The sequence below is a fragment of the Neodiprion pinetum genome, chromosome 1, assembly GCF_021155775.2.
Source record: "Neodiprion pinetum isolate iyNeoPine1 chromosome 1, iyNeoPine1.2, whole genome shotgun sequence".
In the NCBI taxonomy this organism is placed as follows: Eukaryota; Metazoa; Arthropoda; class Insecta; order Hymenoptera; family Diprionidae; genus Neodiprion; species Neodiprion pinetum.
The window spans coordinates 26,989,049-27,005,158 of NC_060232.1; the positions used below are offsets into that span (position 1 = coordinate 26,989,049).

The window sequence follows — 16,110 nt, forward strand, 5'->3', positions numbered from 1 at the left end:
GTTTGATATCAGTGGTCAATTGATATGAAATGTCCCATTGACGATGCTGATATTTTTTATCAAACAATAGCATAAATGCTGACTAATTTTTTACAGTTATAGATTTTTTTCAATTAGTTAATACCGCGGTCAAATACATGTAGGTACGCTGCAAGTTGAGTAAAAATGTGTATATTCAAAATGGTAAACCTGACAGATCTTGTGAGAGTGTTGAGATAAAGACCTGTGATTTTGAGGAGGTTTCTATTTTATTTATTTTAAATCAATTTCGGAGGCGTCCCAGTCAAATTAAGAAGAATTTCAAGACTAGGACCCACCCTAATATACGTATAATAATAAATCACGCAATTTTCACGCATGTACTCGATATTTCTGCAATGAAATCTGAAGCACAGTACCAGCGCCATTTGGGCGCAGGAATATAAATTGAAAAAGAAACCGTGCGTCCTGGCAATTAGCATTCCCTCGTCGAGTCATTTGAATTCATTTATACCGTGTAATTGTGCCCGATTCGCTAACACGTTTTGCGTTATATTTGCTGTCTTCCAATTAGCCAGGGTGAGTTAATAAGAGCGGAGAGGAGGTCCCCGTGTTTGTCTATCGGTTATACTTGTACATACGTAACGGTGAGAATGAGAAGATAGAAAAACTCTGTCTACCCCAGTGTCTTAAGATCCAAATGACTAATTTCCTTATCTCGCTATTACGCAGTTAAATAAACGCAGGCGATATTTTTAACCACTAAAGAAACAATCTGGCTTCAATTCAGCCCACGCATCACGATCTGTGAGCTTGCGGCGCGGTTGGCGGCTTACAATATTTGCACAATAATTTATTGAAAGGTGGCCGAAAATGAATACCCTACGCGTCAAATTTACACTCGTTTTATTTCCAACACCCGCACCGCCGAGTGAACGGAGCAAATAATATCAGGACGTGTCTATATATCCATGGGTTACATGTACGTGAGTTACATTAGATCTGGACGAGGAGTTAATGCTTTTGGTAACATTGAGGTGCTAAGTGCCTCTCGCGCTTCAGCTTACATCAGACTCGAAGGAAAACTTTTCACCCAAGATACCACGAAAAGCGTTCTGGAATAATAACGTTGGATAATAGTTCAAGTTTTCGAGATCGAGAGTGCACATTTTTTTTTGTTTCAACCGAAATACAAAAACCGACTGACTTTATTGAATAATAAATCGCGAAATCGTCGGAAGCAAGCTGTGATTTGCTCTATGGAAAATTTAATGGATAATTAATGCTCCTATGCAAATGTGTTCTACCATGCATGGTAGCGTAGAATTTTTATATATTGATAGGAGATGGTTGCGAAGCGACTACACCAAACTATTGTTTGGCCGTAATATATATTACTCCAAAATAATTAAAGCCGGGGACAAACTAGAAAATCGAATACATTATACATATATGCGTGCGTAATAATGCGGCAATTCATCACTCACGCGGCAATGTATAAATCACACAGAGGCATACATACATTCATGCAGGAAAATCGGGTGTAGAAGACTTTGAGGGGACTAACGGAGCGAAATAACGGATCAATATTTCCGGCAGCTGCCATATTTCGATAACATTTAGCAGCACTTCAGTTTTTGTTAAAATTGTATTTCGGTTGGTAATTAAACACCATGAGCAGAAGCATGCGTTTAAACAGAGAGAAAGTAAATTTAATAAATTTTCGAATCGCAAAGAAACGAAGACTTCTATCAAACTTGTCTCTCAATTACAGACAGTCCTTGAATATATATCTAATAATTAAAAACATAAAATAAGAATTAGCGCAGGTGAAAAGAAAAAGAAAATGCTAAAAAATCTCAGCCGTAATTCATAGCAATCAATTCGGCTGGATCCGATCGGTTGGACTTTCTTTGTTACCAGAGTTTGAGCTACTTGATATATGAATTCATATTACATCGATCGCAATATTACGTACGTAACTTTTTTCCTAAAACGGCATAGAGTTTAAAATCAGTTTATAGGCACAGAGCAGAGTTCGCAAAGACGAAAGACTCGTGCATAAATCAAAATCAAAGAGATAAAAAATCAGAATATACTTTACCGCTTCGTCGATCAGCCTCATGTCTTTCGTACAATATACTCAACTGTCGATCAAAATATCTTACCAATTCGTTAATGTTCACATAGAACGAGCATCAAAATTTCTTCTTCTGTTAAGACAGGGACTTGTTCTCTTTGAAATATGGCTGGCGATGAACGATCTGATATGAAAGCCTGAAGCTTCATTAATCATCAACGGATTTTCCCCCATACTATAGACTGGAGTAAAAGTCAAGTCTTTACCAGGTCAGAAAATAATAAGCCAACGTAGAGACTGAATCTGCATTAGTAAAAGTCAACTCGTCCGTATAACCGGTCCCCTTGAATTCCACTAACGTGATTTACTCTTGAACCCGTGAACCGATTCCTAAGGTAAACAGGTCCACTCATCTCGACTCGTATAAATTTTGATTGCTGATTGCTTGCCCAGCGATTTCGTATAAGGTTTAGTGTACAGACATAAAAAGACACGATGCTTGTTTACGTACGATACAATCAGCGCACGGCCTCGAGTCAGTTATTTCACATGATCTTCCTGGCAATTAAGTAACAAAGCCAACGAGGAGGAGATGCCTATAACAGTCTGACTCCGACACGTAATACCTCAAGTGCGCTGGGAACACGGATGCAGATGGTACTCATTGTTGTGTAACTTCCGACTCTTTCATGGTCACGAGTCAAAAATCTACCGCCTTTTCTTCTTGTTCGTAACGCGTATTTCGTATCTTCCTTTATTTTCTTCTTGTTTTTTAAATCGTCACTCTTTAATTTCGAAAATTAATTTCATGATGTTTCGAATTAACTTCAATAAAGTCAACGACGAAGTAAACTGAATAAACGATCGAAAGCTGTGATTTAAAATCAATCAATCGAAAATGCCCGAGGATCGATAACTCCAGGGCGGTTGCATTGCCGAAATATATGTTCAGTGTAAAAAAACGCAACGTTCGTTGAATAGATTCCATGAATAATTTCTTAATTTTCCAATTATCTTGCGTTATAATTTGTACACATTATTATCGTATAATATTCAACTGCATAAATGAACTTGAGTTCATTTCACTTTTCAAACCCTGCGTAACTTTGTTTATAATCCTTTCAGCTTATTTATTCTTCATCATCTTACTCGACTGTACACCCGAAACATTTTTAACAACTAAATGGAGCACTCAGGTGCATTTGTAACACGCAACGCATACTTGTAAGTAAGATCCTCGTGTATTTTACTTAAAATTTCATTTGGCGGAGGACCAGAAAGCCGACTAATTAGACGCATAGGTCGGGCACACGACTGCCCGTTATACACGCATGGAGGTGTTTTCGTAGTTTCAAACGCGGAAACAAAGTCTGCCTGCAAGTAGGTACATGCATACGTACGTATTAATATTCACCCGAGTAAATACGCTGCGGCTGAATCGCATTTTGCCATTCTCGTATCGTGTTTAGTTTCTCAGGAGTCTGCTAATTTTCTAATTAAATCACTGAGGCGGATCTTGAAGAGCCAGGCTATATCTGGGTTATCGATCCTCTCTGTCATGTCTACTCGCAGCTTGGATTTCGTGCTGAGGAAAAATAAAAAATTCATAAACACCAAGTCATCCGGGTATGATTTTATTTATACCTATATAGCTGAGGTTCCGTTCACGAAGGAATAATGCATTTTTAGTAGCTGATGCTAACGCGCCGTTTTTTATTACGTACCAAGTGCGATTTGTCAAACTCCGTTCAGCACGACTAACTGCCTGTGAAACGAGTATCACGGAATTAGTTCGTACCTTCGCCGCCAGGCGCGTGAGTCGCGGTTCTCTCTCGCAGGAGAAGATTATTTTCCTATGTCGGTAATAACACAATGCAGGAGATGAAGGGTAATTGTAAACTGTTCAACGTTTTTGCACTTTCATACTGTTTAGTATAAGATAAGTTTAGTATAAGCTCAGAAATGAAATTTTAATAGCATTTTCACGAAATCGTTGTCAAATCTAATTTACAGTTTGTAAGAATATGGCGATTTCACTGCAATTAATAGTTTGTTTCGGCTATTTTTTTTTTTTTTGCATATCGAACACACGCAGTGGTACGTAAAACCTTGCGGTCGGTGAAAATGTTTTTCTTCGTTCAAGTTGCACGTGAGTTATAAAGCACGGCGTATAGTACATTTCAATTTGGGACACGAGTCGCTGCGTCATTGCTTTGAATGAACTGTGACTAACCACAGGTAAACAATTTTGTAACAAAACTGGTACGAAGAAAATAAAAGAAGATGACCTGGCGGAATGAATATAACGACTTGTGTCGTTAGGTTTACTTTGACGAAGAACTGCTTTGACGCGTGTTGTATGTCGATACACGAAACTAGGTAATTCCTCGCAATGCAAATCGCGATATAGATACGTGATTCGCAATTTCTTGGAATCAAAGGCTTTGCAACGCGACGGTAGCATCGTCTCATGTAATCATAACGTCGACAGCTGATGCATCCGCACGCGTATATACTTTGTGGAAAAACAAGGTTTCTGAAAATATACATCAAAGATGATTGCACGAATTTTCATTACGGAACGAATCGTGAGTCTAGAAAATTACACCCGGAAACAACTGGTAATTTATCAAATGGAGTATATAAGTTATCGGTGTATTAAGAGAAAAATTTTATAATCGTACAATAAAGCTCGTTGATTTGAATAAGCGTTGTCTTGTTACAATCATGATAATTTTGAGATACAGATTAAAAGATTGATGTGAAATTCACTGAGAAATTTGTTTCGAAAAAAGTACGCTTGAAAATACGTAATTCTTATCAACTTTGCTCGTATCATATTTACTCATGGTATTTGAACGAGTGATATAGGGCCCGTTTAATACCTCCGACTTATTTCGTAATCGCCATTAAAAGAAAGTGAAAAAGGTTTTGAATTCAGCGTCAGATATATTTCAGTTTAAAAAGTTACTCTGAAAACAGATCCAGTTAACCATGCAGCTGCTCTGATTAACCCGAGAGGTTAAAAGTTACACACTTTCAAACAATAATTTAACAACTTTGCTTTCACGACGTTAGAAATTTCTCCGCAAGTTTTGTAACTCGTATCTCCTACACGGATAAATTTGCTATTAAAACTGAAAATGAGTTTGATCAATATAAGAAAGATAATATAAAAATTTCTTTCTCTCACTTCAGATATGTACGATAAAATCGTAGAACTCGACAATTGAATTTCAACTTCAATATCCATTTGAACATTACCGCATATATTCAATCGTTAAATCCCAAAACGAGTTTCAAAAACTTCCGAAATAATTAAAACATGAAATTTGAACCTCAAATTGTTGAAATTTTATCTTGTGTAATATAAATTTCCTCAGATTCATTTTGATTACATAACGTTGTTTTATCCACGTCAACTACCATTGGAAAAAATAACCTCGCCGGAAGTTTTTCAACCGTTTTTACCGCTTTACCAAACTTCTGATTAATCCCGCGGGTCCCGTTCATCCCTGTAAAAGTTGTCGAACGATACGGCACAAAAAGACTTCTCGAATCTCTATAAAATTCCACGGCGGGTAAAAGGCGAATAGTCGGTGTAGGTATAACTCACTCCGTTATTCCACACTGAAACAATCGTCACGTCATCGACGTCCCTCGGCGCGTTCACCGTAAACCGGAACCGACAAGGTCCACCCCCTCATGCTGCATATCCTACCGGCAAAGGGACTCGCATCGAGCCCTACGGCGTTGCCGTAGTGGTTTCGTGATTCACGAACCGACTCGAACACCGGGTCAGAAGTACGCGATGACAATACTTACACCTGCAGAGTCCCCCTCCGTTCCCGTCATGCATCGGACCCGAAGGAAACGGCACTGCGGGCCGATTGGCCAGGTGAAACATGCGCGTACTTACGAGTCGGTCCACACCGAACAATGCAGACCACGACTGTTTGTTCTTCACTCAAAAACCGGCACCCATGCAATGCGGATTGATTCGTGATAAAGTGGGAAAGTTCATCGGTCAAACTGGACTGTTAGATCTACGGTGAAGAAAGTTATGCAAACATACTAGATGATCGTGAAAAGAAAAAGGGGGTGAAAGTTACAGTGCATGAGTACAAGTCGTCTATAATGGATGGGTGATTCAAATTTCGTCCCTTCGAAACTGCTAAAGCTCTAACGAATTGTGATAAAGGACCCTGCACAGGTCCTTCGGAGTATTTACTTGGATATATTTACCTCTGTGTTTACGTGCGCGTGATCGAACGCGGCAATTCGTTCTCTGAAAATGGTACGTCAAATTGAAATGTCGAATAATTTATCAACGTTGTAATATCTAATGGAATTTACCTGTTTCATAGATTTGTTATGCTCCGGACGTACGTAATGGTGGTTCAATGCGTGTATTAAATTGCGTACATTGAATCCGACTGTCGTGACAGCGGATTTGTTCTCAGGACGATTGAGAATATGCAAAAGAAATGTCCTTTCTTTAATCGTTTAAGTGAAATTTATAACCAACTTGTCTCTCAAATTTCCAACTCTTGACAATAGTTTAAACTATTTGCTTGAATAAATTCTATCGATACAATAATTCGAAAATGGTATTGAATACTTCGACATTCTTTGTATCACAGCATTTGTAATTTAAGGCAACAAGGCTCAAGAATTTGAACTATTTTTCATGAATTTAAATAATGGCTTGAATGATTTTTTTTAATTAAACATCACGAAGAATTTACCTGATTTAATGCATTTCCAAGTTTTTACTTTCCGTTTAAAGAACCGTCTCTATGGTAATCTGGATATTTGTACTGTGTATCTAAGTTAATTAGCATTTTTCAACTGCCTCAAATATGGTGTTGTTTTGTCGAGTAAATACGTGTAATTTCTGGTTGGCAAACTAATTAATCAATTAACGAATGCAGGAAGAAATTGGTAGAATAAAGGGCAGCTTGAAGAAAATCATACGTAGGCGTAGGTAATAGGTAACCATGTGAAATTATTTACATACACTTTTTACAGTGATTTTTGCTCTTAAAATCCTTGAGATCCAAGCTGATCCTTTCGCTCCATTCTGAAAAGCAAAGCCAAAAATAATAAACCAACTTAAATAGAAGCAATTTTTGCATAATAAATGAATAAAGCGTAATCAGCATTCTGCACATATCACGTGCGTATTGACATACGATAATACACCTCAGGCTAACGTAACTTTGAAAAAAGAAGCAAATGAACAAATGAAACTGAAAGAGAAACTCAGCCAAGTGACACACGTATATAATTTTGCAAAGCGTATGAAGAAATTAAGCTGAAAGCGTTGCGAAAACAATTTATCAAACATATATAATCAACAATTACATCTCACATGAAAATCTCAATTAAAAATTCATAAAAAAAGATTTTAATTAAATACCTAAAAACTAACCGCTCAATTTCGACGAGAATTGACCCGGCAGATGTTGATCCAAAAATGGCGACCAATGCAGGTGCATGGGTTCAAAATTTTTGCGAACATTACACTTGGTGCAATGAATAAATCACAATACACCAGCAGAGTTCTCCCTTAAAGTTCGCACAAGTGTTTGTCAACCCTCGAATCAGTTGCTACGGAGGGTACTTAAGCCGTACGAAAGCGCATCGAATAATGCATAATGCATATGAATAAGGAGGAGATGGGTAGGTTACAGTTACGGTTACAACTTTGGGACACGTGCCATGTCCAAATAGAGTCACAGGCGCTGTAAACGCATCCGCGGTGTTCAAACTGCCGCCTGTATGAGGCACCTTTAGTTATCAATTTACAATCAACAGCTGTACGTAAAAGCTGCACACACAAATTTAATAAGTCACGTGTCATTGCGCCGTACTTACGTTACGTAATTACACACGTACCATAATCCATTTAACGATCTTGCCTTTTTTTCTGGCTGTTTTTATTTCAGTTCTATTTTTGTATTTTCTGTACTATTAGTATTCATTTTTTTTTTTTTACAACAGGACAGTATCACTATGGAATAGAGTAAACTGTATTGCTATGACAACGAAACGTCGTCATGGACGTTATTTTTTATAGTGAGGTAATTTTTGGTAACGTTTCGTTGAGTGACGGCCGGTGGCTTCTGTGCGGGATTTAATTCAATCGTAAATGAGTTTAAACGGGAGAAAATTTCGTTTCAATTTAGAGCTGCCAGTTATTCTGTAATTTGGTTAATTTAGTTATCAAGATTGGATTCAAGTTTAATCCGATTTTGCACTAATTTTTCAGTTCGATACGAATCTTTAAATAAAGCTTCTGCAAAACTCTGTATGGGGCATTCAATTCCATCTTGACCAGGTTTTATTTAGTGAAAACTTAATTTCATTCAACGTAACCGCTTTACATAAATATTTATGAATATTCGCAACTTTTTACAGTTTCACCTTTCTTGAGATTCTCCAACTCATTCATTACTATTCCGATCACTTGAGAATCGGTTTCATGATGAAGTTTGAATTCACAAATTAAATGTTTAAACGTTGTAAACTTTTGAGTAGAATTCTCACATATTTTAAATTGTATAAAGAACAGGTCCGGATTAAAAAGAAGATGAAACTGATCTTTGGCGCAACGTTTCAGGAATCGGATAAAGATATAGTGAAAAAGTTAATAAAAAGGAGGCCAGGAGAATTTTTTTAGCGCTTGCATTAAAAAACTCGTTATATAAAGTATACAATTTTGTAAAGAGTTTTTTAATAGTTTCGGCAGATGGCTCCTGCAGATCGGATATATAATGAAAGTTTTAAACCGTGTAAATTGTCAATTTCACTCTGCCGGCTCTCTGGGTGCAATTACGTTCACCCATTTCTTTCGGACTCGTATAAAAGTGAATTACTCGCCTGCAGGGTTGCTATTTAAAATATTTTTCCATATAAAATACCGTTCCCCGTAGAAAATTGAGAATTGTTTGTATTCAGCGGCAATTAAGCGATATTCAAATCCGACAGGTCAATAATATGCAAAATATGGAAACTGCAAATTTTTCTAGTAATCGAATCACGACAAGCAGCAGTTTTCGACAATTTTCTCCCAAATATTGTTACGGGTATTATCGCAAAACAGAAATTTTGTATCGTCAAAATTACACCGCGAGTCACATTTAAGTCGATTATAAAGGATTCGACGCGATGTCATTTCATTTGAATTATACGATTTATAAGCGAATCGGATCCAGCGAAGCATTAACTCCCTGTGTATATTATAATGTTCAGAAAAGTCGCGATGTCGACAAGACGAGAAAAAGCGTAACTATAATCTGGTCGACAAAATATCGTGCAGTAAGTTACGCTGATTTCACGATGTATGTACATATATATAAACACATATATATTATATAGCTTCAAACGCCGCACCGTCATTGTCACGGTCCGAGTCTTGCAAGGGTTCGTACCTAACTCCGTTGATTTCTAATGGACAAATAACACTGATAATACACCATAAACGTTGCTATTATTGCACACACATCCACAAGCGGTTCGCCAGCCTTGTTCTGCTTGGGATATTCCCGCAGCCTTGACATACTACGTGTTTTACCTGGCAAAATATGGTATTATACCTGTGAGTACACACGTATAAGGCGCATACTCGCTCACATAAATTCGTGAAACGCATGAATTAAAACAATAGGACCCACGCGGAGAGCGGTGCAGAAATTGAGGGAAACGCGAGTGCCACATTTTTCTCCTTTTTATCGTCATCAAGCTCGTGCAAAATTTCTTGGTTAAGGCAACGTTTTGTTTCAAAATTATTATTCACGTTCCGTTTAATTAGCTCTTCGGTTGACCAAATTATACACAGCTTGTTGTATTTTCACACATAAGCGTATAGAAGCGGTGAATAAAAGCTATAAGGGTAGTTTTGTTTCTCGGTTAATCACTGCAGCTTTTTTACCCTTTTTCGAACGTATTTGTTCTCGTTTTTACATCTTGAGAAATTTGGCATGCAGGTATATATATATATATATATATATATAGATGTTCGAAATAATTTGGCGAACTTTAAAGTTTCCCCCCCATCTTCACTCAACCAAATACGTATATTGTTGGGTAGAATTTAACTCGCCCGAGGGACTGAAACTCCAAAGTCCTTGATTGACGTTAACACAAGCCGTGAAAAATTAACCACGATGGAATTAAATATAAAGCGGTAAGGCAACAATATATAAATTATTCCGTGTTGCATGTATTTACCGAAATTTAACCATCGGGGCGGTCTTGATAAATATTTATACATGACAGATATTAATCGGTAAATATGTGCGTACATTCGTGTAGCGTGGTTAAATCGATTCAATTATTATCAGTACTATTGGTTTTCATACAGTTCACTCACTGACTGTTTCCGTTTGTTCAAAGCAACCAGAATTTTACAACTGTACAAATTTTCCTTCAAATAAAACACAGAGAAAAATCATAACAGTAGGTACTACATGGTTCACGGTTATTTGATTGGTGTTTGCAAAGATTTGCTGAAGCATTGATTTCGATCGATTTTGATAGGATGTACAAATACATGAAAACAAAAAGGAAAAAAAAAGACAGAAGCAAAAAACGAATAACCAATAATTCTGGTCGGATATAATATAGCGGATCTACGTGCGGACAATACTTGCAATTAAGAGTCGGGGAGGAGATATCCGGTATACGCCGACTTCCGTTGTACGGATTATATTTTACGACCATTCAGGGAGCCAGGAATTAAGCCCGTACATATGAACGTCGTGTAACAAGTGCAGGATCCACAGTTGTTTGACTTCGTGAAGAAATTAACTTGCTGGTCAAATTCGATTTGTTTTGATCTCACAGATCCGTGCGACGCAGTCGCTGCGTAGTCTGTATGAATTTGATTGAATTTTCAAAATCCATGGAATATTTGAATTCGGAATAATTCACGAATGGTTGTCTCTATTTTGAAAGTTTTATTTTATTTTTTTCTAAATGACAATTCTCAGGGTAATAAGATACAACGTAAGTTAACAAGAATTAAAAATCTAGATAATTCACCGTTGGGTATAAACGTTGTTGTAAATAATATTCGCAAATGTCAAATTTCACAAATTCAAAATTTTTCCTTTCAGCATTCATGCGTTTGTGAATATGATTCTAACAGAGATTTGAAAACTTTAACACAATTTTTACTAATAAGTATCCGTTTGTTTCTACTTTGTGTAAAACTTAACGTTACAATACCGAGCGTTCTTTGACGTATTTACGGAGTTGAATGAACAGTTAATTATATTCATTCATTCATTCATTCGTAATTCATTCACTCATTCTCCGAGGCTTACTCTTCATCTTAAAATACACTATCGCGAATTGTGTCATCGCGCTACAAAAACGAAACGTTAAATTTGCGTCACATTCGTAATGTCAATTATCATTTGCGGGTCAAGACTTGATATGGTGAACGTACAGAAACCGAACAGTCGTTCGAATTCTCACGGTTTTAAGCCTACGAGTTTTTTCGCATATATGCATTCTATGTAAAAGTGTGTAAAAAAAATTCAAACCACTCATCATACTTACAAAAACACAAATATAATTCCGCATGACTGACACGAGCCCACGTATGTATAATTTCCCACAAAATTTTCCCAACTCAAACCAAAATACCCCGATACCTGATACTCCCACACATTTTCCCCTCAAAATAATATACTCGCGCTCACGATTCGCGAGTAAAATTTTCACTTTCTACACGATATTATCGTGCCTAAATTCTTTCTTCCCTTTCAATTACCTCTCGACGACGACTAGCGACTATCCAAACGCGATAAGATCAGAAAATACCCAAATAACAAAGGTACGATTTTAAGTTTGACGACATCTCGTCCGTTGGTTATATAAAACGTACATTAAAAAAGATCCAAATTTAGTTCCGCAAATCGAATGAAAGCGGGGCTAAACTTCGTTAAACGCGACTCGTTAGCGGGATCGTAATATCAACAAGCATCATCAGCGAACGATGATAAGTTACCCACACACAAACGTCTCGGCCTGCGGAATACACTTGACACGATGACGTCATGAAGTCAAGGTACACGCTCCTCCTCCATCAGCTTCGGGTTACAGACTAGAGTTAGTATATGCCGAGGTGGGCACTCGGTGAACTGCCGGGAACAAGTGTACTCGCGGTGTCGCTGCATGCATGTCCCTTTAATCCCTTTTCCGAGAGACGAGTGTCAAGTGTACTTCCATTTAATCTCGAGCTTAGCTCGAGTCGAGGAGAAGGTGCAGGGAAGTGAACACGGCTTTAAAACGACGGCAAAGTGCTCCTCGTGCGGAAGACCTGCGCTAATTGAACCCGTGAGTGTTTCCGGGTTTATCAATTACGATTATTGTTTCCGTTCTTGGTGCAGTCGACTTTATAACGCGCCAGTCGGCACCGTCGTTCTTTTCTACCGCGTGCAACAAGCGAGCTTAGAGCTTTCCGTGTGTGCCCAAATTTGAGCTTGCCGAAAGTTTTGCGTTGACGAAAGCCTCCCGTGGGACGGGAAAAGTTGATTAAATGTTTCGAGAAGTTTGGCACGTCGTATAAACTGTCGTATTCTGCGCGATTGCGGGTACGGCGATAAGTGAAGACGTGTGTGATTTTAGCAGGGCTTCCAGCGACCGAAGTCACAAATAATGATTGCCGAAATAGTGGCATCTTAAACCAAACGAGAGTCCATTTTTTAGTGATAAATATTTGGGTCACAAGAATGTAGTATACGCCGGTTTCAACTCAAAACGCCCAGCAAGGTCGGGACGGAAAATTCAAACGACATGTAAATTATTTATACGATAATTTGGCTAATTAGAGAAGACCCGTATTCTGTCTTTGAGCTCTTAAAATATTTCGTCTCTCTGCACGGCTATCATCATTTTTTGTCAAAGGTCCATTTCTACAGATTCCGTAAATTGACTTTTTTTTTTTTTTTTTTTTTTTACAGTGCCATAATTTTTGAACGAATAAACGAATTCGAGTAATTTTTCTCCTCAAAATATACGTATTTTTTCCTTCGTTTAGACGACCTCGAGTTAAGGAAGATCAATCGAAAATTGCCAGAGTTATCCAACGCGATGTAAAATGTCACGAGAAAAATTTAACCACGATTTCCGGGAATTGAATTATTTTCCTCTTGCCCATTTTTTCCCGACTATTCCTATTACAAAAGTCCTAACTTTTTGCACAAGTTTCCTCAGCCGGTAAGCTCCTCGAAAAGATATATGAATTTTTCAATATAATGAATTTCTGAAATCTTCAGGTAGCTTATATATTTTCTACTATAAATTATTTTCTTCATGTCCCTACATTGTTTCTTTTTGTGCAATACGTGTACGTATTACCAAGAAATAAGCGGGCATGGAAAGTATGAAAAATCCAGTGGCGAATAAGACTGTATGAGCCTAAAAATAGTTGAATATTACAACCACAATTAAACACGAGTTTGGACATACTTCTGTTTAAGTCATCTCATAACATCGTCAATTCATGCAAATTATTGCTCCTTCAACCCACGGATGTTGACTTGTTCTTGCAGTGAAAGTACGGTTTGTTTCTACTTCCTTTTTTCCAGACGTGAATCGTTTGCACGCCTTCAGTTGTGTTAACGTCTTCCATTATTTTGTTTCACTCTCGCGATATTTTTTTACGAGCAGAATGACAGAATATGGGTCTCCTCAAATTTGCCGAAGAATCATATGTATTTTTCAAATAAATTTTTTGAATTATTCGACATCGATAGATTTTGTGGGACACGTTGATGCCAAGAGTAAAATTTTTGTTTTCTTCTTATCAGAGACATGTAAATAAAGGCAATTGGTTAAAAATAAAGGCAAATGGTAGCGAGTGTGAAAAATAGTGGCAAATTAGTGTCATTAGTTGCAAACTGGAAGCCGCCCTGTTTCAGTTATCTCATTTCGAAAACGTTCGTACGTTCATAAATACGCGTTTGATACATCTGTAAAATTAAAAAAGGCGGTATGAATATTTCGTCAGTCAACAATTTCGCGAGGTATGCCTAACGCGTGAATTTTGCAACTTGTAATATAATAAGACAGGTGATTCGATGAGCGCACATCGACCCGGTTGAAGGCTGCATCGTGATTCCCTGATCGCGAGTCCCTGTCGTGCAAGTTTTTTATTTTTTTTTTTTAGTTTTCAATTATAATCCGCGCAACCGCATCATCATCGCGCATGCAAATCAACAGTGATTATGAACTTTTAGCTCCCTCCGATGCGATCGTGTAAACGAATAACATCGCGAATGAGAGGATATATTATTTGAGGGACCAGCTCGCTACGCATAACTTCGCGAAGTTAATTTCGTATAATGATATAATAACGCGAGACGCGTTGACGGTGTGGAATTAATTCGCCAAGTTTAATCGCTGGGCGAAATTTCCTCGAGGTTTGAGAAACTTACGATATTGGGAATGAAATAATGACAGAACTCGCGATTATTAAGGCGAGAAATAATTCAAATTTATTTCCGAGCCACGCATCGGCTCGGATATATGTGCGTTTTGACTTTCGCCGGATGTAAATCATCCGCTGTTATAAGGTAATCCGGAGCACGGAACTCGTCGAGTAGTTTACTCTCGACCACTTCCGGTTACTGTGAACTCCGTGCGGCGAGTGGTTTTCGCACAATTTTTTTCTACCTTCCCCACGCCCTTTTCCTACAAGGGTAATTGACAGAGTTGTACCTACAATACGTGCAGCGTGACGCACGTATAATTTGTCTGGATCCGCTATCTTTGCTTTGCAACATTGGTACTTTGGTATATTTAATGATTTTTATCCGCCTATTCGCAAAGCGAATTGCAATGTATCATTTTCACCACTCTTTATACATCGATGCGTTTCTCTGCTGTTGCAACGCTGCAACGCGAATAGCAAATATACGTTCCTTTCGCAAGATGTCTCATCTTGTTAACTGTTGTAGGGACTACGCGATGTGGATGCGAAGGATGACGTAAGTTAAGTGGGTATGAAATATAGACTCTCGAAGAATGAAAGACGCGAATTCGATATAGAATCAAATTTTGCACATCGAGTGGATAAATGATCAAAAATTGTAACATCGTTTTTCATACTTGGGTATATTTTGACTGTAATTTTGAAAGATTTACAACGTGTAATGCAGCATTGCACGGAAATGATAATCTTGACCATTTTTACCCCGGTTATTTTTATCTGTTTTTATTAACGTCTGAGATTTGTTGACTCGACCGGCCGACGTAGAAACCTGGCGGTGATTATTTGCAGACAGTTAGCTAATCCGCGGCTGAAGGATTTCGCGGAACGTTCAAATGTTTGATGTTCGCGATTAGGTGGGTGTGGATTTTACTCCCGTGATAAACACGCGGGTCCAAAACTGTTGGTAATTTACGATCTCTCCGGATTTCGCAAACTGTCGCTAATTTCTCCCTGCCACTAAGTTTTCAAATTTTCAAACAAAAACACAACTTTTTTAATTATCATACATAACAATTTCGGCAAATTTTTGGTATAAATAGTAGCGTGTGTAAGTGATTCGAAAAGTTCCTCCCTCCCGCACGAAGTAAGAAGACCGCGTAACGAAATTCACAAGTTTCCCAAAGCAACTCTACGCGACGATAGGTTTATAAAATTGGGTAAAACGTATTACAGAATCTGAACTCCAATTTTACAGTTGGACGATAATTTCACATTTATATTAGTCATATAATATAACCAAAAGATCGGAAAAAAAATTTCTCTCACAGTTTTCTTCAAGATCCCCGAAAGTCACGACGTTGCAGTACGAAAAGCCACAGAAATTGGAAAACCACAAGGCTGATTTTTCGAATACCGAACAACAGTGACACATCTGCGCGAAAATTCTCTCCGACAACCTCCAACAATATCCTCTCGAGTTGATAATGCTGATGGGAGAAAAAGACGAGAAAAAACGAAAAGAGTAAAAATATCACCACGAGTCAAGATCGTTATAACATCACCTAAAATTTGCGTTACAGCAATGTACGAGGCAAAGTTATAC

General features: G+C 37.8%; 2 protein-coding genes across 3 annotated transcripts in view; one reads left to right on the plus strand and one right to left on the minus strand.

The window, feature by feature from the left end:
- MCU (mitochondrial calcium uniporter) overlaps nt 1–16,110 on the minus strand; it is a 72,413-nt gene that overhangs the window by 11,170 nt on the left and 45,133 nt on the right. Inside the window, exon 3 of one of the 2 annotated variants that reach the window (XM_046637370.2) lies at nt 7,080–7,142. The exons of the other annotated variant lie outside the window; for it this stretch is intronic. Within the exon in view, the coding sequence (XP_046493326.1) occupies nt 7,080–7,142 (63 nt within the window). The remainder of the gene's footprint in view (nt 1–7,079; nt 7,143–16,110) is intronic. 2 annotated transcript variants of the gene reach the window in all.
- Nucleotides 1–16,110, plus strand: part of jv (javelin) — a 28,724-nt gene that overhangs the window by 397 nt on the left and 12,217 nt on the right. The window lies entirely within an intron of this gene.